General features: G+C 40.3%; 1 protein-coding gene across 28 annotated transcripts in view; it reads right to left on the bottom strand.

The window, feature by feature from the left end:
- Window positions 1-20,240, bottom strand: part of LOC118382475 (receptor-type tyrosine-protein phosphatase epsilon-like) — a 67,403-nt gene that overhangs the window by 21,148 nt on the left and 26,015 nt on the right. For 3 of the 28 annotated variants that reach the window (XM_052517440.1, XM_052517439.1, XM_052517441.1), the window contains 6 exons: window positions 19,914-20,050; window positions 15,878-15,968; window positions 13,341-13,417; window positions 11,729-11,765; window positions 11,464-11,561; window positions 3,630-3,749 (listed from right to left, as the gene is read on the bottom strand). In XM_052517440.1, the coding sequence (XP_052373400.1) occupies window positions 3,630-3,749; window positions 11,464-11,561; window positions 11,729-11,765; window positions 13,341-13,417; window positions 15,878-15,968; window positions 19,914-20,050 (560 nt within the window). Of the gene's footprint in view, window positions 1-3,629; window positions 3,750-11,463; window positions 11,562-11,728; window positions 11,766-12,165; window positions 12,184-12,362; window positions 12,373-12,656; window positions 12,667-12,754; window positions 12,765-13,146; window positions 13,157-13,242; window positions 13,253-13,340; window positions 13,418-14,659; window positions 14,695-14,721; window positions 14,757-14,850; window positions 14,886-14,912; window positions 14,948-15,042; window positions 15,078-15,104; window positions 15,120-15,172; window positions 15,208-15,234; window positions 15,250-15,302; window positions 15,318-15,370; window positions 15,406-15,432; window positions 15,468-15,561; window positions 15,597-15,623; window positions 15,639-15,685; window positions 15,701-15,753; window positions 15,789-15,877; window positions 15,969-19,605; window positions 19,617-19,682; window positions 19,694-19,759; window positions 19,771-19,836; window positions 19,848-19,913; window positions 20,051-20,240 lie in introns of those variants that run through there. The other 25 variants (XM_052517463.1, XM_052517464.1, XM_052517465.1 and 22 more) reach the window with 25 other exon arrangements.

The following is a 20,240-nucleotide window of genomic DNA, read 5'->3' as shown; positions in this document are numbered from 1 at the left end:
ACTATAAACCAGACACTACATTACTATAGAGTCATTACTATAAACCAGATACTACATAGAGTCATTACTATACTAGATACTACATAGAGTCATTACTATAAACCAGACACTACATTACTATAGAGTCATTACTATAAACCAGACACTACATTACTATAGAGTCATTACTATAAACCAGACACTACATTACTATAGAGTCATTACTATAAACCAGATACTACATAGAGTCATTACTATAAACCACATACTACATAGAGTCATTACTATAAACCAGACACTACATTACTATAGTCATTACTATAAACCAGACACTACATTACTATAGAGTCATTACTATAAACCAGATACTACATAGAGTCATTACTATAAACCAGACACTACATTACTATAGAGTCATTACTATACTAGATACTACATAGAGTCATTACTATAAACCAGACACTACATTACTATAGAGTCATTACTATACTAGATACTACATAGAGTCATTGCTATAAACCAGATACTACATAGAGTCATTACTATAAACCAGACACTACATTACTATAGAGTCATTACTATAAACCAGACACTACATTACTATAGAGTCATTACTATAAACCATATACTACATAGAGTCATTACTATAAACCAGACACTACATTACTATATAGTCATTACTATAAACCAGATACTACATTACTATAGAGTCATTACTATAAACCAGATACTACATAGAGTCATTACTATAAACCAGATACTACATTACTATAGAGTCATTACTATAAACCACATACTACATAGAGTCATTACTAAATAAACCAGACACTACATTACTATAGAGTCATTACTATAAACCAGACACTACATTACGTCCCTCCCGTCTTCAAGAGAGCGAGAGTTGCACCCCTTCTGAAAAAACCTACACTCGATCCCTCCGATGTCAACAACTACAGACCAGTATCCCTTCTCTCTTTTCTCTCCAAAACTCTTGAGCGTGCCGTCCTTGGCCAGCTCTACCGCTATCTCTCTCAGAATGACCTTCTTGATCCAAATCAGTCAGGTTTCAAGACTAGTCATTCAACTGAGACTGCTCTTCTCTGTATCACGGAGGCGCTCCGCACTGCTAAAGCTAACTCTCTCTCCTCTGCTCTCATCCTTCTAGACCTATCGGCTGCCTTCGATACTGTGAACCATCAGATCCTCCTCTCCACCCTCTCCGAGTTGGGCATCTCCGGCGCGGCCCACGCTTGGATTGCGTCCTACCTGACAGGTCGCTCCTACCAGGTGGCGTGGCGAGAATCTGTCTCCTCACCACGCGCTCACCACTGGTGTCCCCAGGGCTCTGTTCTAGGCCCTCTCTTATTTACTATACACCAAGTCACTTGGCTCTGTCATAACCTCACATGGTCTCTCCTATCATTGCTATGCAGACGACACACAATTAATCTTCTCCTTTCCCCCTTCTGATGACCAGGTGGCGAATCGCATCTCTGCATGTCTGGCAGACATATCAGTGTGGATGACGGATCACCACCTCAAGCTGAACCTCAGCAAGACGGAGCTCCTCTTCCTCCCGGGGAAGGACTGCCCGTAGGACATGATCTCGCCATCACGGTTGACAACTCCATTGTGTCCTCCTCCCAGAGCGCTAAGAACCTTGGCGTGATCCTGGACAACACCCTGACGTTCTCAACTAACATCAAGGCGGTGTCCCGTTCCTGTAGGTTCATGCTCTACAACATCCGCAGAGTACGACCCTGCCTCACACAGGAAGCGGCGCAGGTCCTAATCCAGGCACTTGTCATCTCCCGTCTTGATTACTGCAACTCGCTGTTGGCTGGGCTCCCTGCCTGTGCCATTAAACCCCTACAACTCATCCAGAACGCCGCAGCCCGTCTGGTGTTCAACCTTCCCAAGTTCTCTCACGTCACCCCGCTCCTCCGCTCTCTCCACTGGCTTCCAGTTGAAGCTCGCATCCGCTACAAGACCATGGTGCTCGCCACGGAGCTGTGAGGGGAACGGCACCTCAGTACCTCCAGGCTCTGATCAGGCCCTACACCCAAACAAGGGCACTGCGTTCATCCACCTCTGGCCTGCTCGCCTCCCTACCACTGAGGAAGTACAGTTCCCGCTCAGCCCAGTCAAAACTGTTCGCTGCTCTGGCCCCCCAATGGTGGAACAAACTCCCTCACGACGCCAGGACAGCGGAGTCAATCACCACCTTCCGGAGACACCTGAAACCCCACCTCTTCAAGGAATACCTAGGATAGGGTAAGTAAGGGTAGGTAATCCTTCTCCCCCCCAACAAGATTTAGATGCAAGTGGCTGTTCCACTGGTTGTCATAAGGTGTATGCACCAATTTGTAAGTCGCTCTGGATAAGAGCGTCTGCTAAATGACTTAAATGTAAATGTAAATGTACTATAGTCATTACTATAAACCAAATACTACATTACTATAGAGTCATTACTATAAACCAGATACTACATAGAGTCATTACTATAAACCAGATACTACATAGAGTCATTACTATACCAAATACTACATAGAGTCATTACTATACCAAATACTACATAGAGTCATTACTATAGCATATACTACATAGAGTCATTACTATAGCATATACTACATAGAGTCATTACTATAGCATATACTACATAGAGTCATTACTATAGCATATACTACATAGAGTCATTACTATAGCATATACTACATAGAGTCATTACTATAGCATATACTACATAGAGTCATTACTATACTAGATACTACATAGAGTCATTACTATAGCATATACTACATAGAGTCATTACTATAGCATATACTACATAGAGTCATTACTATAGCATATACTACATAGAGTCATTACTATAGCATATACTACATAGAGTCATTACTATACTAGATACTACATAGAGTCATTACTATAAACCAGATACTACCTCTGTCCATCAGTGTTGTGGAGCTCTGTAGACTACATATTTACAGTCAAATACTTATTGGTATCGCTTTAGTAAACTACAAGTGAAAAAGTATAGGACTTTATTATACTACACGTGAATAAGTATATGACTATAGTATACTACAAGTGAAAAAGTATAGGACTATATTATACTACATGTGAATAAGTATATGACTATAGTATACTACAAGTGAATAAGTATAGGACTTTATTATACTACACGTGAATAAGTATATGCCTATAGTATACTACAAGTGAATAAGTATAGGACTTTAGTATACTACACGTGAATAAGTATAGGACTAAAGTATTGTACTTCAGTATACTACAAGTGAATAAGTATAGGACTTTAGTATACTACAAGTGAACAAGTATAGTACTTTAGTATACTACAAGTGAAAAAGTATAGTACTTTAGTATACTACAAGTGAACAAGTATAGTACTTTAGTATACTACAAGTGAATAAGTATAGGACTTTAGTATACTACAAGTGAAAAAGTATAGTACTTCAGTATACTACAAGTGAATAAGTATAGGACTTTAGTATACTACAAGTGAACAAGTAAAGTACTTTAGTATACTACAAGTGAATAAGTATAGGACAGGCAAGCACGTAGATTTCCAACCAAACCTACAGTACTGTTATAATCTACATGACCTACATGATTACCATCCAATAATAACTTACATATTGTATGCAGAACTTCCGTATGGTGTAGTCCACCAACACAGTACAGTCTTCCACAGCCACCCGGACATTACCATAGGTCCAACAGCCCTGGTCTGGCCAGTACTGGTAACACTTGTCCTAGTGGTTTGGAAACACACACACAGGGAAGCAATGAGTCACCACAGGACATTAGGACAGGACATTAGGACAGGACATTAGGACAGGACATTAGGACAGGACATTAGGACAGGATATTAGGACATGACATTAGGACAGTAGGACAGGACATTAGGACAGGACATTAGGACAGGACATTAGTACAGGATATTAGGACAGGACATTAGGACAGGACATTAGGACAGGACATTAGGACAGGACATTAGGACAGGATATTAGGACAGGACATTAGGACAGGACATTAGGACAGGACATTAGGACAGGACATTAGGACAGGACATTAGTACAGGATATTAGGACAGGACATTAGGACATTAGGACAGGACATTAGGACAGGACATTAGGACAGGACATTAGTACAGGATATTAGGACAGGACATTAGGACAGGACATTAGGACAGGACATTAGGACAGGACATTAGGACAGGATATTAGGACAGGACATTAGGACAGGACATTAGGACAGGACATTAGGACAGGATATTAGGACAGGACATTAGGACAGGACATTAGGACAGGACATTAGGACATGATATTAGGACAGGACATTAGGACAGGACATTAGGACAGGACATTAGGACAGGACATTAGGACATGATATTAGGACAGGACATTAGGACAGGACATTAGGACAGGACATTAATCATAGAGAATGTTCCAATGTCTATACTAGCACCCTAACTTAGTATAAAACAGGGTTGGAATCAGTTATATTTTAATTCCAGTTCATTCAGAAAGTATAAATAACCTAATTCCAACTTCAATGATACAGTTTCCTTTTTGAAAAGCATTGAAGAGAATTGGAATTTATGTGTATTTCCTGAATTGACAGGAATATAAATATAATTGACCCCAACACAGTATGAAACAAATGATTGGGTGTGCATTACAAAGTGGTAGGCTACTAGCACGGAGACTGCATGTTTACAGTACATTACAAAGTGCTAGGCTACTAGCACGGAGACTGCATGTTTACAGTACATTACAAAGTGCTATGCTACTAGCACGGAGACTGCATGTTTACAGTACATTACAAAGTGCTATGCTAGCATAGAGACTGCATGTTTACAGTGCATTACAAAGTGGTAGGCTACTAGCATGGAGACTGCATGTTTATAGTGCATTTTGAAGTGGTATGCTAGCATGGAGACTGCATGTTTATAGTGCATTCTAAGTGGTATGCTAGCATGGAGACTGCATGTTTATAGTGCATTCTAAGTGGTATGCTAGCATGGAGACTGCATGTTTACTGGTCATTCTAAGTGGTATGCTAGCATGGAGACTGTATGTTTACTGGTCATTCTAAGTGCTATGCTAGCATGGAGACTGCATGTTTACTGGTCATTCTAAGTGCTATGCTAGCATGGAGACTGCATGTTTACTGGTCATTCTAAGTGCTATGCTAGCATGGAGACTGCATGTTTATAGTGCATTTTGAAGTGGTATGCTAGCATGGAGACTGCATGTTTATAGTGCATTCTAAGTGGTATGCTAGCATGGAGACTGCATGTTTACTGGTCATTCTAAGTGGTATGCTAGCATGGAGACTGTATGTTTACTGGTCATTCTAAGTGCTATGCTAGCATGGAGACTGCATGTTTACTGGTCATTCTAAGTGGTATGCTAGCATGGACACTGCATGTTTACTGGTCATTCTAAGTGGTATGCTAGCATGGAGACTGCATGTTTACTGGTCATTCTAAGTGCTATGCTAGCATGGAGACTGCATGTTTATAGTGCATTTTGAAGTGGTATGCTAGCATGGAGACTGCATGTTTATAGTGCATTCTAAGTGGTATGCTAGCATGGAGACTGCATGTTTACTGGTCATTCTAAGTGGTATGCTAGCATGGAGACTGTATGTTTACTGGTCATTCTAAGTGCTATGCTAGCATGGAGACTGCATGTTTACTGGTCATTCTAAGTGGTATGCTAGCATGGACACTGCATGTTTACTGGTCATTCTAAGTGGTATGCTAGCATGGAGACTGTATGTTTACAGTGCATTCATTCTAAGTGCTATGCTAGCATGGAGACTGCATGTTTACTGGTCATTCTAAGTGGTATGCTAGCATGGAGACTGCATGTTTACTGGTCATTCTAAGTGGTATGCTAGCATGGAGACTGCATGTTTACAGTGCATTCTAAGTGCTATGCTAGCATGGAGACTGCATGTTTACAGTGCATTACAAAGTGGTATGCCAGCATAGAGACTGCATGTTTACAGTGCATTACAAAGTGGTATGCTAGCATGGAGACTGCATGTTTACAGTGCATTCTAAGTGCTATGCTAGCATGGAGACTGCATGTTTACAGTGCATTCTAAGTGGTATGCTAGCATGGAGACTGCATGTCTCGTACGGTGTAGCCTACAATAACAACATCTAGATTGTACACATAGTGTAGAAGATAAGTAGTATTAGATTCTATTAGTTCACACGCGGGGGGGGAAATCTGTCTTGACTTCTTAGCTCCCCCTGACTCTGCAACCTATTAGTTGAGTGAGAAGGAAGAGCTCCCTCCAGGGCCGGCCCGCCCAATAGGCAGGATTAGGCGGCCATCTATTGCGTCAGATTGACAAGGGCATCATTTTCCAAGCTAAGCTGACCAAGACCAAGACGCACCCTCCAACAACAGCAGGGTAGCCTTGTGGTTAGAGCGTTGGACTAGTAACCGAAAGGTTGCAAGTTCAAACCCCCGAGTTGACAAGGTAAAAATCTGTCCTTCTGCCCCTGAAGTTCAAACCCCACTGTTCCTAGTTAACAAGACCAGTAAAAGATCTGTCCTAGACCAGTTAACCCACTGCCTAGCTGAACCAGGTTCCTAGACCAGTTAACCCACTGTTCCTAGACCAGTTAACCCCACTGTTCCTAGACCAGTTAACCCCACTGTTCCCAGGCCGTCATTGAAAATAAGAATTTGTTCTTAACTGACTTGCCTAGTCAAATAAAGGTAAAAAAATAAACATAAAACCTCACATAAAACCTTGCCCCAAAAAGAGTGAGTATTTCTCTCAACCAGTGGCCTAAGGGCTTATTAGGTGAGCGCTGATGACAACCTGTGATAAGCAGTGCTCACTTTAGGTCCTTCTGTGGCTCAGTTGGTAGAGCATGGCGCTTGTAACGCCAGGGTAGTGGGTTTGATTCCCGGGACCACCCATACGTAGAATGTATGCACACATGACTGTAAGTCGCTTTGGATAAAAGCGTCAGCTAAATGGCATATACTTGTTAAAGGAAGCGGGGGGGCGTAATTTTTTTTTTTTATCTTGTCCATTCCCAGGGTGCCGTTGGAGAGACGCATCGCTGCGGAGCTCCTCCAACGTTCTGTTCAAAACAATTCTCCGACGTAGATCATAGAGAATGTTCCAATGTCTATACTAGCAGATATAGCCTCCGGTAGAAAGGGCACAGGGCCTTTTCTGTAGCCTACAGGCAGGAGATGACATGAAGGACATAGTGAAAAAAGAAAGTATTTTCTGTATTTTCCTGCTGTGTAAACACATTGCCAATAGGCTCAGGATAACACCTGATTAAAAAGTTGGGTAGCTGATATTCAGAGCTTAAAATAGCCACGTTAGTCACATGATTCTGGACTAATAAAGCCGATGTAATTGCCTGGTTTATAAAAATGGTAGGCTGCCTACCACAGAGATGGACATTCATACGATTCCATTGCGGGCTGACACTGTAGGCTACATCCCAGTAAGCACAGACAGACGCCAACGTCATTTGGAAGTCGTCTCTTTTTGGTCCTGTCCAGGCGTCGTTTTTTTGGTCCAGACCGGCCTTGAACCAATCATAAACGTTTGTATTTGGTTCAGGTTTGATGCGGTAGGACCAGCCTTGATTGGACCAGCATTGATTGGACCAAATCTGAGCCAATCATAGACGGCTATGTTTGGACCAAATCCAGTCTGCTCCAGACCGAACCATATCAGAGCCTAAATGAACCTAACTTCAACGTCTGGAAAATACTCTATTTTAGACGTCTTTTCAACATCATTTTGCTTACTAGGACTATTCTAAATGTGTAGGGGTATAGGAGGGTGGCATTGAATGTGTGTATTGAATGCATCACCATCCTAAAGGTGACTGGTAAGACACTGAGTGCAGTGGAGAATGTGAGGGCTTAATCTGCCAGCCAGCCAATCAGAATTAGCCAGTCTAAAAACCACTTAAAGAGTAATTATGATAAAGACTTAGAGGGCTTTATTAGCCATCGATTCCGAGCAGCACAAAAGCTGATTTTAATCTCCTTTCTTTCCTGTTTGTATTGATCTCTGCAAGGTTAGCTCTCTCTCTCTCTCTCTCTCTCTCTCTCTCTCTCTCTCTCTCTCTCTCTCTCTCCAGGGTAAAGCTCCTTGGAACTGCTCACAGGGGAAAGTACACATGGAGACAGATGACCTTCTCTGTTTAAGGAGAGATTGTGAAGTGGAAATGGATGGCTTGACTTCAGAGGCTTGGGGGCACTCAGACAAGTGTAGCAGCAATGTGTGTAGTAGTAACATAGGATGAGTGTAGTAGTAATATAGGATGAGTGTAGTAGTAACATATGAGTGTAGTAGTAACATAGGATGAGTGTAGTAGTAACATAGGATGAGTGTAGTAGTAACATAGGATGAGTGTAGTAGTAACATAGGATGAGTGTAGTAGTAATATAGTGATGAGTGTAGTAGTAATATAGGATGAGTGTAGTAGTAACATAGGATGAGTGTAGTAGTAACATAGGATGAGTGTAGTAGTAACATAGGATGAGTGTAGTAGTAACATAGGATGAGTGTAGTAGTAACATAGGATGAGTGTAGTAGTAACATAGGATGAGTGTAGTAGTAACATAGGATGAGTGTAGTAGTAACATAGGATGAGTGTAGTAGTAACATAGGATGAGTGTAGTAGTAACATAGGATGAGTGTAGTAGTAACATAGGATGAGTGTAGTAGTAATATAGGATGAGTGTAGTAGTAACATAGGATGAGTGTAGTAGTATATGATGTAGTAGTAATTTGGATGTGTAGTAGTAACATAGGATGAGTGTAGTAGTAACATAGGATGAGTAGTGTAGTAGTAACATAGGAGTTTGTAACATAGTAGTAGTAACATAGGATTCGTGTAGTAGTAACATATGATTTGTGTAGTAGTAATATAGGATTTGTGTAGTAGTAACATAGGATGAGTGTAGTAGTAATATAGGATTAGTGTGGTAGTAAAATAGGACTAGTATCAGTGTAGTAGTAATATATGATTAGAGTAGTAGTAGTATATGATTAGTGTAGTAGTAATATAGGATTAGTGTAGTACTAATATAGTATTAGTGTAGTATTAGTAGTAATATAGTGAGTGTAGTAGTAATATAGGAGTTAGTGTAGTACTAATATAGTATTAGTAGTAGTATTAGTATAACAGTGAGTAGTAGTAATATATGTGAGTGTAGTAGTAATTAGGATGAAGTAGTAACATATGTGAATGTAAGTAAGACAGTTGCTGTATTTCTAGTGCTGGTAGAACATTATAGTATAATATAGTATAGTATTAGTATCAGTGTAATATAGTAGTGTAGCAGTAATATAGTATTAATATAGTATTAGTATAGTATTAGTATCAGTGTAGTAGTGTAGCAGTAATATAGTATTAGTGTAGTATTAGTATAGTATTAGTATCAGTGTAGTAGTGTAGTAGTAATATAGGATTAGTGTAGTAACATTAGTATAGTATTAGTATCAGTGTAGTAGTAATATAGGATGTGTAGCAGTAATGTAGTATGAAGACAGTAACATGCTGTATAATTCTAGTGCTGGTAGAGTACATTATAGTATTAGTATAGTATTAGTAGTAGTAATAGCAGTGTAGTAGTGTAGTATTAATCAGTGTAGTAGTGTAGCAGTAATAAGATAGTTGCTAGTATTTCTAGTGCTGTAGTAGAACATATAGTATTAGTATAGTATTAGTATCAGTATGTAGTAGTAGTATTAATGTAGTATTAGTATAGTATTAGTGTGTAGTAGTGTAGCAGTAATGGTAGAACATTATATAGTATTAGTATTAGTATTGTAGTAGTCAGTGTAGTAGTGTAGCAGTAATATAGTATTAATATAGTATTAGTATAGTATTAGTATCAGTGTAGTAGTGTAGCAGTAATGTGTAATGAAGACAGTTGCTGTATTTCTAGTGCTGGTAGGCACATTATAGTATTAGTATAGTATTAGTATCAGTGTAGTAGTGTAGCAGTAATATAGTATTAGTATGCTCCATTTTTATGGAGTATTAGTATAGTTAGTATCAGTGTAGTAGTAGCAGTGTAGTAGTGTGGCCCAGGATTAAGTAAGTATAGCATTAGTATCAGTGTAATGTAGTATTAGTATAGTATTAGTATCAGTGTAGTAGTGTAGCAGTAATATAGTATTAGTATAGTATTAGTATCAGTGTAGTAGTGTATCAGTAATGTGTAATGAAGACAGTTGCTGTATTTCTAGTGCTGGTAGGACATTATAGTATTAGTATAGTATTAGTATCAGTGTAGTAGTGTAGCAGTAATGTGTAATGAAGACAGTTGCTGTATTTCTAGTGCTGGTAGAACATTATAGTATTAGTATAGTATTAGTATCAGTGTAGTAGTGTAGCAGTAATATAGTATTAATGTAGTATTAGTATAGTATTAGTATCAGTGTAGTAGTGTAGCAGTAATATAGTATTAATGTAGTATTAGTATAGTATTAGTATCAGTGTAGTAGTGTAGCAGTAATATAGTATTAGTATAGTATTAGTATCAGTGTAGTAGTGTAGCAGTAATATAGTATTAGTATAGTATTAGTATCAGTGTAGTAGTGTAGCAGTAATGTGTAATGAAGACAGTTGCTGTATTTCTAGTGCTGGTAGAACATTATAGTATTAGTATAGTATTAGTATCAGTGTAGTAGTGTAGCAGTAATATAGTATTAGTATAGTATTAGTATCAGTGTAGTAGTGTAGCAGTAATATAGTATTAGTATAGTATTAGTATCAGTGTAGTAGTGTAGCAGTAATATAGTATTAGTATCAGTGTAGTAGTGTATCAGTAATATAGTATTAGTGTAGTATTAGTATCAGTGTAGTAGTGTAGCAGTAATATAGTATTAGTGTAGTATTAGTATAGTATTAGTATCAGTGTAGTAGTGTAGCAGTAATATAGTATTAGTGTAGTATTAGTATCAGTGTAGTAGTGTAGCAGTAATATAGTATTAGTGTAGTATTAGTATAGTATTAGTATCAGTGTAGTAGTGTAGCAGTAATATAGTATTAGTGTAGTATTAGTATCAGTGTAGTAGTGTAGCAGTAATATAGTATTAGTATAGTATTAGTATCAGTGTAGTAGTGTAGCAGTAATATAGTATTAGTATAGTATTAGTATCAGTGTAGTAGTGTAGCAGTAATATAGTATTAGTGTAGTATTAGTATAGTATTAGTATCAGTGTAGTAGTGTAGCAGTAATATAGTATTAGTATAGTATTAGTATCAGTGTAGTAGTGTAGCAGTAATATAGTATTAGTGTAGTATTAGTATCAGTGTAGTAGTGTAGTAGTGATGTGTAATGAAGACAGTTGCTGTATTTCTAGTGCTGGTAGGACATTAAAGAGAAACTCAAGGTGAAAGTAACAGTGTTGACAGTGAAAAAGCCAGGAAGTCTTGTAACCAATCACCTCTTTCCTCTCTTTCAGGTTGGTCAGCATGACAACAGTTGCCGTCTTCTGTTCCCATATCATCCTCCAGAAGTCTGCTACCGTGTCTTGTTTAGGACCTGGAACACAACAGTCCATTAGCTCATTAACCCCATTAATCTTTGTTGACATTACGGGACCAGCAGCCATATTTAAAATAAAATAAATAAATGTGTTATTACATTTGGAAAACACACGTGACGCTTTAATTTAAATATTTGCTGCAGAAAAACATTGATTTATTTACCTTGTGCTGCGATAAATTTGTTATTGTCCGTGTAGCCCTAACAAAAAATAACAAATAAAAACACTTAATTAATAACATTACAATGAAAACTGGTCTTGTTTCGGTTGGAATAATAACATGATAGATTATATAATATGTTGATAGATATATGATTTATTATGAATATTATTATATATATTATCCCAACCTTATTAAGGCCGAAGAAGAACACATTTAAACAAAAAGCTAGATCCCCAACTCACATGGATATAGGAGCTTTATATATATATATATTATCCCAACCTTATTTAGGCTGAAGAAGAACACACATTTAAACAAAAAGCTAGATCCCCAACTCACATGGATATAGGGAGCTTTATATATATATATATTATTCCAACCTTATTTAGGCTGAAGAAGAACACACATTTAAACAAAAAGCTAGATCCCCAACTCACATGGATATAGGAAGCTTTATATATATATATATTATCCCAACCGTATTTAGGCCGAAGAAGAACACACATTTTTTTAAAAGCTAGATCCCCAACTCACATGGATATAGGAAGTGTTATATATATATATATATTATCCCAACCTTATTTAGGCCGAAGAAGAACACACATTTTTTTTAAAAGCTAGATCCCCAACTCACATGGATATAGGAAGCTTTATATATATATATATTATCCCAACCTTATTTAGGCTGAAGAAGAACACACATTTAAACAAAAAGCTAGATCCCCAACTCACATGGATATAGGAAGTGTTATATATATATATATGTTCCCAACCTTATTTAGGCCGAAGAAGAACACACATTTAAACAAAAAGCTAGATCCCCAACTCACATGGATATAGGAAGTGTTATATATATATATATTATCCCAACCTTATTTAGGCTGAAGAAGAACACACATTTAAACAAAAAGCTAGATCCCCAACTCACATGGATATAGGAAGCTTTATATATATATATATTATCCCAACCTTATTTAGGCTGAAGAAGAACACACATTTAAACAAAAAGCTAGATCCCCAACTCACATGGATATAGGAAGCTTTATATATATATATTATCCCAACCTTATTTAGGCTGAAGAAGAACACACATTTAAACAAAAAGCTAGATCCCCAACTCACATGGATATAGGAAGTGTTATATATATATATATATTATCCCAACCTTATTTAGGCCGAAGAAGAACACACATTTAAACAAAAAGCTAGATCCCCAACTCACATGGATATTGGGAGCTTTATATATATATATATATTATCCCAACCTTATTTAGGCCGAAGAAGAACACACATTTAAACAAAAAGCTAGATCCCCAACTCACATGGCTATAGGAAGCTTTATATATATATATTATCCCAACCTTATTTAGGCTGAAGAAGAACACACATTTAAACAAAAAGCTAGATCCCCAACTCACATGGATATAGGAAGCTTTATATATATATATTATCCCAACCTTATTTAGGCTGAAGAAGAACACACATTTAAACAAAAAGCTAGATCCCCAACTCACATGGATATAGGAAGCTTTATATATATATATATTATCCCAACCTTATTTAGGCCGAAGAAGAACACACATTTAAACAAAAAGCTAGATCCCCAACTCACATGGATATAGGAAGCGTTGATGTAGTCTGAACAGAGGTTTCCTTCTAGCTGTGTTAACACCACCCTGGAATGGTCATCTGTTTAAAACACATGGGCACTTTAAGGGCTTTTCTTCACAACATTTCAGACAACAATTCCAGTAGGTAAAACTGGTGTCAAAATGGGGTGTAAAGACAATTCCTTGATCTCTATTCTATTAGATCTATATTCTATTATATTCCTTGATCTCTATTCTATTAGATCTATATTCTATTCTATTCCTTGATCTCTATTCTATTCCTTGATCTCTATTCTATTCCTTGATCTCTATTCTATTCGATCTCTATTCTATTCGATCTCTATTCTATTATATTCCTTGATCTCTATTCTATTCGATCTCTATTCTATTCTATTCCTTGATCTCTATTCTATTCGATCTCTATTCTATTCTATTCCTTGATCTCTACTCTATTCGATCTCTATTCTATTCTATTCCTTGATCTCTATTCTATTCGATCTCTATTCTATTCTATTCCTTGATCTCTATTCTGTTCGATCTCTATTCTATTCTATTCCTTAATCTCTATTCTATTCCTTGATCTCTACTCTATTCAATCTCTAATCTATTCCTTGATCTTTATTCTACTCGATCTCTAATCTATTCCTTGATCTCTATTTTATTCTATTCCTTGATCTCTATTCTATTCGATCTCTAATCTATTCCTTGATCTCTATTCTATTCTATTCCTTGATCTCTGTTCTATTCCTTGATCTCTATTTTATTCTATTCCTTGATCTCTAGTCTATTCGATCTCTATTCTATTCTATTCCTTGATCTCTATTCTATTCCTTGATCTCTATTCTATTCCTTGATCTCTATTCTATTCGATCTCTATTCTATTCCTTGATCTCTATTCTATTCGATCTCTATTCTATTCCTTGATCTCTATTTTGTATTGAATAGATCCTAAAACTTGGGAGTGAAGATGAACAAATTTCAGCCTGGTCTCAGTTTCTATAAAAATGGACCGAGGGTTAATTAATGTTTCTATAAAAATGGACCGAGGGTTAATTAATGAATAGACCAAAGAGGAAGTGAAACTGTCAAAAGGAAGTGCAGGCAGAAAGAGAAGAGTTGACTATCTGTGAGGATCTGTATCTACTGCTGTGTGAATACATGTCACTAGGGAACGAGTCTCGCATCACTGACCGATGACAAAATAACTTATGCTCTGCAAATAGATACAGACCCAGGAAATGTGGCTCCACATGACTATCAAGTTGTTCTTTGACACTAGTTAATGATATAGATGTAGAGAGAATGAGATGGAGCTCCTCACATGGAAGGATGTTGGGATATCACTAGTTAATGATATAGAGAGAATGAGATGGAGCCCCTCACATGGAAGGATGTTGGGATATCACTAGTTAATGATATAGAGAGAATGAGATGGAGCCCCTCACATGGTAGGATGTTGGGATATCACTAGTTAATGATATAGATGTAGAGAGAATGAGATGGAGCCCTCACATGGAAGGATGTTGGGATATCACTAGTTAATGATATAGAGAGAATGAGATGGAGCTCCTCACATGGAAGGATGTTGGGATATCACTAGTTAATGATATAGAGAGAATGAGATGGAGCCCCTCACATGGTAGGATGTTGGGATATCACTAGTTAATGATATAGATGTAGAGAGAATGAGATGGAGCCCCTCACATGGAAGGATGTTGGGATATCACTAGTTAATGATATAGAGAGAATGAGATGGAGCCCCTCACATGGAAGGATGTTGGGATATCACTAGTTAATGATATAGATGTAGAGAGAATGAGATGGAGCCCCTCACATGGAAGGATGTTGGGATATCACTAGTTAATGATATAGAGAGAATGAGATGGAGCTCCTCACATGGAAGGATGTTGGGATATCACTAGTTAATGATATAGATGTAGAGAGAATGAGATGGAGCCCCTCACATGGAAGGATGTTGGGATATCACTAGTTAATGATATAGATGTAGAGAGAATGAGATGGAGCCCCTCACATGGAAGGATGTTGGGATATCACTAGTTAATGATATAGAGAGAATGAGATGGAGCTCCTCACATGGAAGGATGTTGGGATATCACTAGTTAATGATATAGAGAGAATGAGATGGAGCCCCTCACATGGTAGGATGTTGGGATATCACTAGTTAATGATATAGATGTAGAGAGAATGAGATGGAGCCCTCACATGGAAGGATGTTGGGATATCACTAGTTAATGATATAGAGAGAATGAGATGGAGCCCCTCACATGGAAGGATGTTGGGATATCACTAGTTAATGATGTAGAGAGAATGAGATGGAGCCCCTCACATGGAAGGATGTTGGGATATCACTAGTTAATGATATAGATGTAGAGAGAATGAGATGGAGCCCCTCACATGGAAGGATGTTGGGATATCACTAGTTAATGATATAGAGAGAATGAGATGGAGCCCCTCACATGGAAGGATGTTGGGATATCACTAGTTAATGATATAGAGAGAATGAGATGAAGCTCCTCACATGGAAGGATGTTGGGATATCTGTTCTTTTCTCTGTTGTCTTCTTTGTTGGCCTCCTGGCACGTCCCCTGGGTATATCCAGACGGCAACGACTGAAAACAAAACAGAACACACCACAGTCAGTCAGTCACAGTCAGTCACAGCCAGCCAGCCACTCAGCCAGTCAATCAGCCAGCCAGTCACATCAGATTCAGTCAGCCAGCCAGCCAGCCAGCCAGTCAGCCAGCCAGTCAGTCAGTCAGCCAGCCAGCCAGCCAGTCAGCCAGCCAATCAGCCAGCCAGCCACTCAGCCAGCCAGTCCGTCTGCCAGCCAGTCTGCCAGCCAGTCAGCCAGTCAGCCAGCCAGCCAGCCAGCCAGCCAGCCAGTCAGCCAGCCAGCCAGCCAGTCAGTCAGCCAGCCAGCCAGTCAGCCAGCCAGCCAGCCAGCCAGCCAGTCAGCCAGTCAGTCAGCCAGCCAGTCAGTCAGTCAGCCAGCCACTCAGCCAGCCAGCCAGCCAGCCAGCCAGCCAGCCAGTCAGCCAGCCAGTCCGTCTGCCAGCCAGTCAGTCTGCCAGCCAGTCCAGTTAGGCAGCAACACTAGGCTGATCCCAGATCTGTTTGTGACAACGACCGTAGGACGACCACAGCACAAACAGATCTGACAACGACCGTAGGACGACCACAGCACCAACAGATCTGACAACGACCGTAGGACGACCACAGCACAAACAGATCTGACAACGACCGTAGGACGACCACAGCACAAACAGATCTGACAACGACCGTAGGACGACCACAGCACAAACAGATCTGACAACGACCGTAGGACGACCACAGCACAAACAGATCTGACAACGACCGTAGGACGACCACAGCACAAACAGATCTGACAACGACCGTAGGACGACCACAGCACAAACAGATCTGACAACGACCGTAGGACGACCACAGCACAAACAGATCTGGGATCAGGCTAAGCTGCACTGTATTGTTTTACACCTGTCGTATCCTGGCGAATAAACTTTGAAACTTTAAAAGCCTGAACCTGAAGTGGTTCAACAGTTTACATGACATACCATCCATTGAAAACCTATCAGGTTACCAGGATTACATTGGCCTTGCTTCCAGGCAGAGCATGTGCATTGTATAGTGTAACCAATAGGTCTTTGTTAAGGCAGTCTATCGGCACTTCCTGTACGACCTCTTGTCCATTAACAGTGACTAACGTAAACTTCCTCTATGTGGAAAACCTTCCACAAAGAGTGTATCCTACGGTCCAAAGACCCTGAATCATCCTGAATCATAAACTCAAGGCTGCGTTTGAACGTCAGTAGAAACCCCCCATAAACTCAGGCTGAATCATAAACTCAAGGCTGCGTTTGAACGTCACTAGAACCCCCCCCCCCGAATCATAAACTCAAGGCTGCGTTTGAACGTCAGTAGAACCCCCCTGAATCATAAACTCAAGGCTGCGTTTGAACGTCAGTAGAACCCCCCTGAATCATAAACTCAAGACTGCGTTTGACGTCAGTAGAACACCCCCCTGAATCATGAATCCCCAAATAGAACACAGGGACTCTTTATCAACGAGACATACATGTGTGACACATGATGAACCACTATACTTTTATAATATATCAGAACACACAGGGTCCAACACAGTGTCTAGGTATCAACACACAGGGTCCAACACAGTGTCTAGGTATCAACACACAGGGTCCAACACAGTGTCCAGGTATCAACACACAGGGTCCAACACAGTGTCTAGGTATCAACACACAGGGTCCAACACAGTGTCTGGGTATCAACACACAGGGTCCAACACAGTGTCTAGGTATCAACACACAGGGTCCAACACAGTGTCTGGGTATCAACACACAGGGTCCAACACAGTGTCTGGGTATCAACACACAGGGTCCAACACAGTGTCTGGGTATCAACACACAGGGTCCAACACAGTGTCTAGGTATCAACACACAGGGTCCAACACAGTGTCTAGGTATCAACACACAGGGTCCAACACAGTGTCTGGTATCAACACAGGGTCCAACACAGTGTCTAGGTATCAACACACAGGGTCCAACACAGTGTCTAGGTATCAACACAGGGTGCAACACAGTGTCTAGGGTATCAACACACAGGGTCCAACACAGTGTCTAGGTATCAACACACAGGGTCCAACACAGTGTCTAGGTATCAACACACAGGGTCCAACACAGTGTCTAGGTATCAACACACAGGGTCCAACACAGTGTCTAGGTATCAACACACAGGGTCCAACACAGTGTCTAGGTATCAACACACAGGGTCCAACACAGTGTCTAGGTATCAACACACAGGGTCCAACACAGTGTCTGGGTATCAACACACAGGGTCCAACACAGTGTCTAGGTATCAACACACAGGGTCCAACACAGTGTCTGGGTATCAACACACAGGGTCCAACACAGTGTCTGGGTATCAACACACAGGGTCCAACACAGTGTCTAGGTATCAACACACAGGGTCCAACACAGTGTCTGGGTATCAACACACAGGGTCCAACACAGTGTCTAGGTATCAACACACAGGGTCCAACACAGTGTCTGGTATCAACACACAGGGTCCAACACAGTGTCTAGGTATCAACACACAGGGTCCAACACAGTGTCTAGGTATCAACACACAGGGTCCAACACAGTGTCTAGGTATCAACACACAGGGTCCAACACAGTGTCTGGGTATCAACACACAGGGTCCAACACAGTGTCTGGGTATCAACACACAGGGTCCAACACAGTGTCTGGGTATCAACACACAGGGTCCAACACAGTGTCTAGGTATCAACACACAGGGTCCAACACAGTGTCTGGGTATCAACACACAGGGTCCAACACAGTGTCTGGGTATCAACACACAGGGTCCAACACAGTGTCTGGTATCAACACACAGGGTCCAACACAGTGTCTAGGTATCAACACACAGGGTCCAACACAGTGTCTAGGTATCAACACACAGGGTCCAACACAGTGTCTAGGTATCAACACACAGGGTCCAACACAGTGTCTGGGTATCAACACTACAGGGTCCAACACAGTGTCTGGGTATCAACACACCAGGGTCCAACACAGTGTCTGGGTATCAACACAACAGGGTCCAACACAGTGTCTATAAGTATCAACACACAGGGTCCAACAACAGTGTCTTTGGGTATCAACACACAGGGTCCAACACAGTGTCTGGGTATCAACACACAGGGTCCAACACAGTGTCTGGGTATCAACACAGTAGCAGGGAATCCAACACAGTGTCTAGATATCAACTTGGACACAGGGTCCAACACAGTGTCTGGGTATCAACACACAGGGTCCAACACAGTGTCTAGGTATTAAGTATTGGACAGTCAGAACACACAGGGTCCAACCAGTGTCTAGGTATCAATATATCAGAACACACAGGGTCCAACACAGTCTAGTATCAACACACAGGGTCCAACTCCTCTCTACAGTTTGTCTAGGTATCAACACAGTAGCAGGGTCCAACACAGTGTCTAGGTATCAACACACAGGGTCCAACACAGTTTGTCTATAAGTGATTACAGTACTTGGACAGTAGGGTCCAACACAGTGTCTGGGTGATTACAACACACAGGGTAGAACCTTACATTGAACTCCTATCAACCACAGGGATTGTCACAGTGTCTAGGTAGCCTGGAACTCCTCAAGTTTGTCTATAGTATTACAGTAGTAGTAGTAGAGGATTAGTCCTTACATTGAACTCCTCTCTGACCAGTTTGTCTATAAGTGATTACAGTACTTGGACAGTAGTAGTAGAGGATTAGTCCTTACATTGAACTCCTCTCTGACCAGTTTGTCTATAAGTGATTACAGTACTTGGACAGTAGTAGTAGAAGAATAGTCCTTACATTGAACTCCTCTCTGACCAGTTTGTCTATAAGTGATTACAGTACTTGGACAGTAGCGGTAGGAGAATAGTCCTTACATTGAACTCCTCTCTGACCAGTTTGTCTATAAGTGATTACAGTACTTGGACAGTAGCGGTAGGAGAATAGTCCTCACATTGAACTCCTCTCTGAAGAGTTTGCCATCGTCAGCGGATCGTATCCTGGTCTCCTCCTCCAGGCAGTCGACTGGGATGGGGAAGTAGGTTTTAGAGGCAGAGGGGGATCTGGGAAGCAGCACCACTGTCTGTTGCTCTGTGGACGAAGGAGGGGGGAGAGAAAAGACAGGTTCAGTTTGTTGCTCCACCAGTTTGTGTGGTGGAGAGGTGTGGGAGAGTCCTTACATTGAGAAAAGAGTTTGGAGAGAGGAGAGAGAGAAGAGAGAGAGAGAGAGAGAGAGAGAGTCTGAGAGAGAGAGAGAGAGAGGGGGAGAGAGAGAGAGAGA

This window comes from Oncorhynchus keta, unplaced genomic scaffold, assembly GCF_023373465.1.
Source record: "Oncorhynchus keta strain PuntledgeMale-10-30-2019 unplaced genomic scaffold, Oket_V2 Un_scaffold_7924_pilon_pilon, whole genome shotgun sequence".
NCBI lineage: Eukaryota > Metazoa > Chordata > Actinopteri > Salmoniformes > Salmonidae > Oncorhynchus > Oncorhynchus keta.
This window is presented reverse-complemented; position numbering and strand designations above follow the sequence as displayed.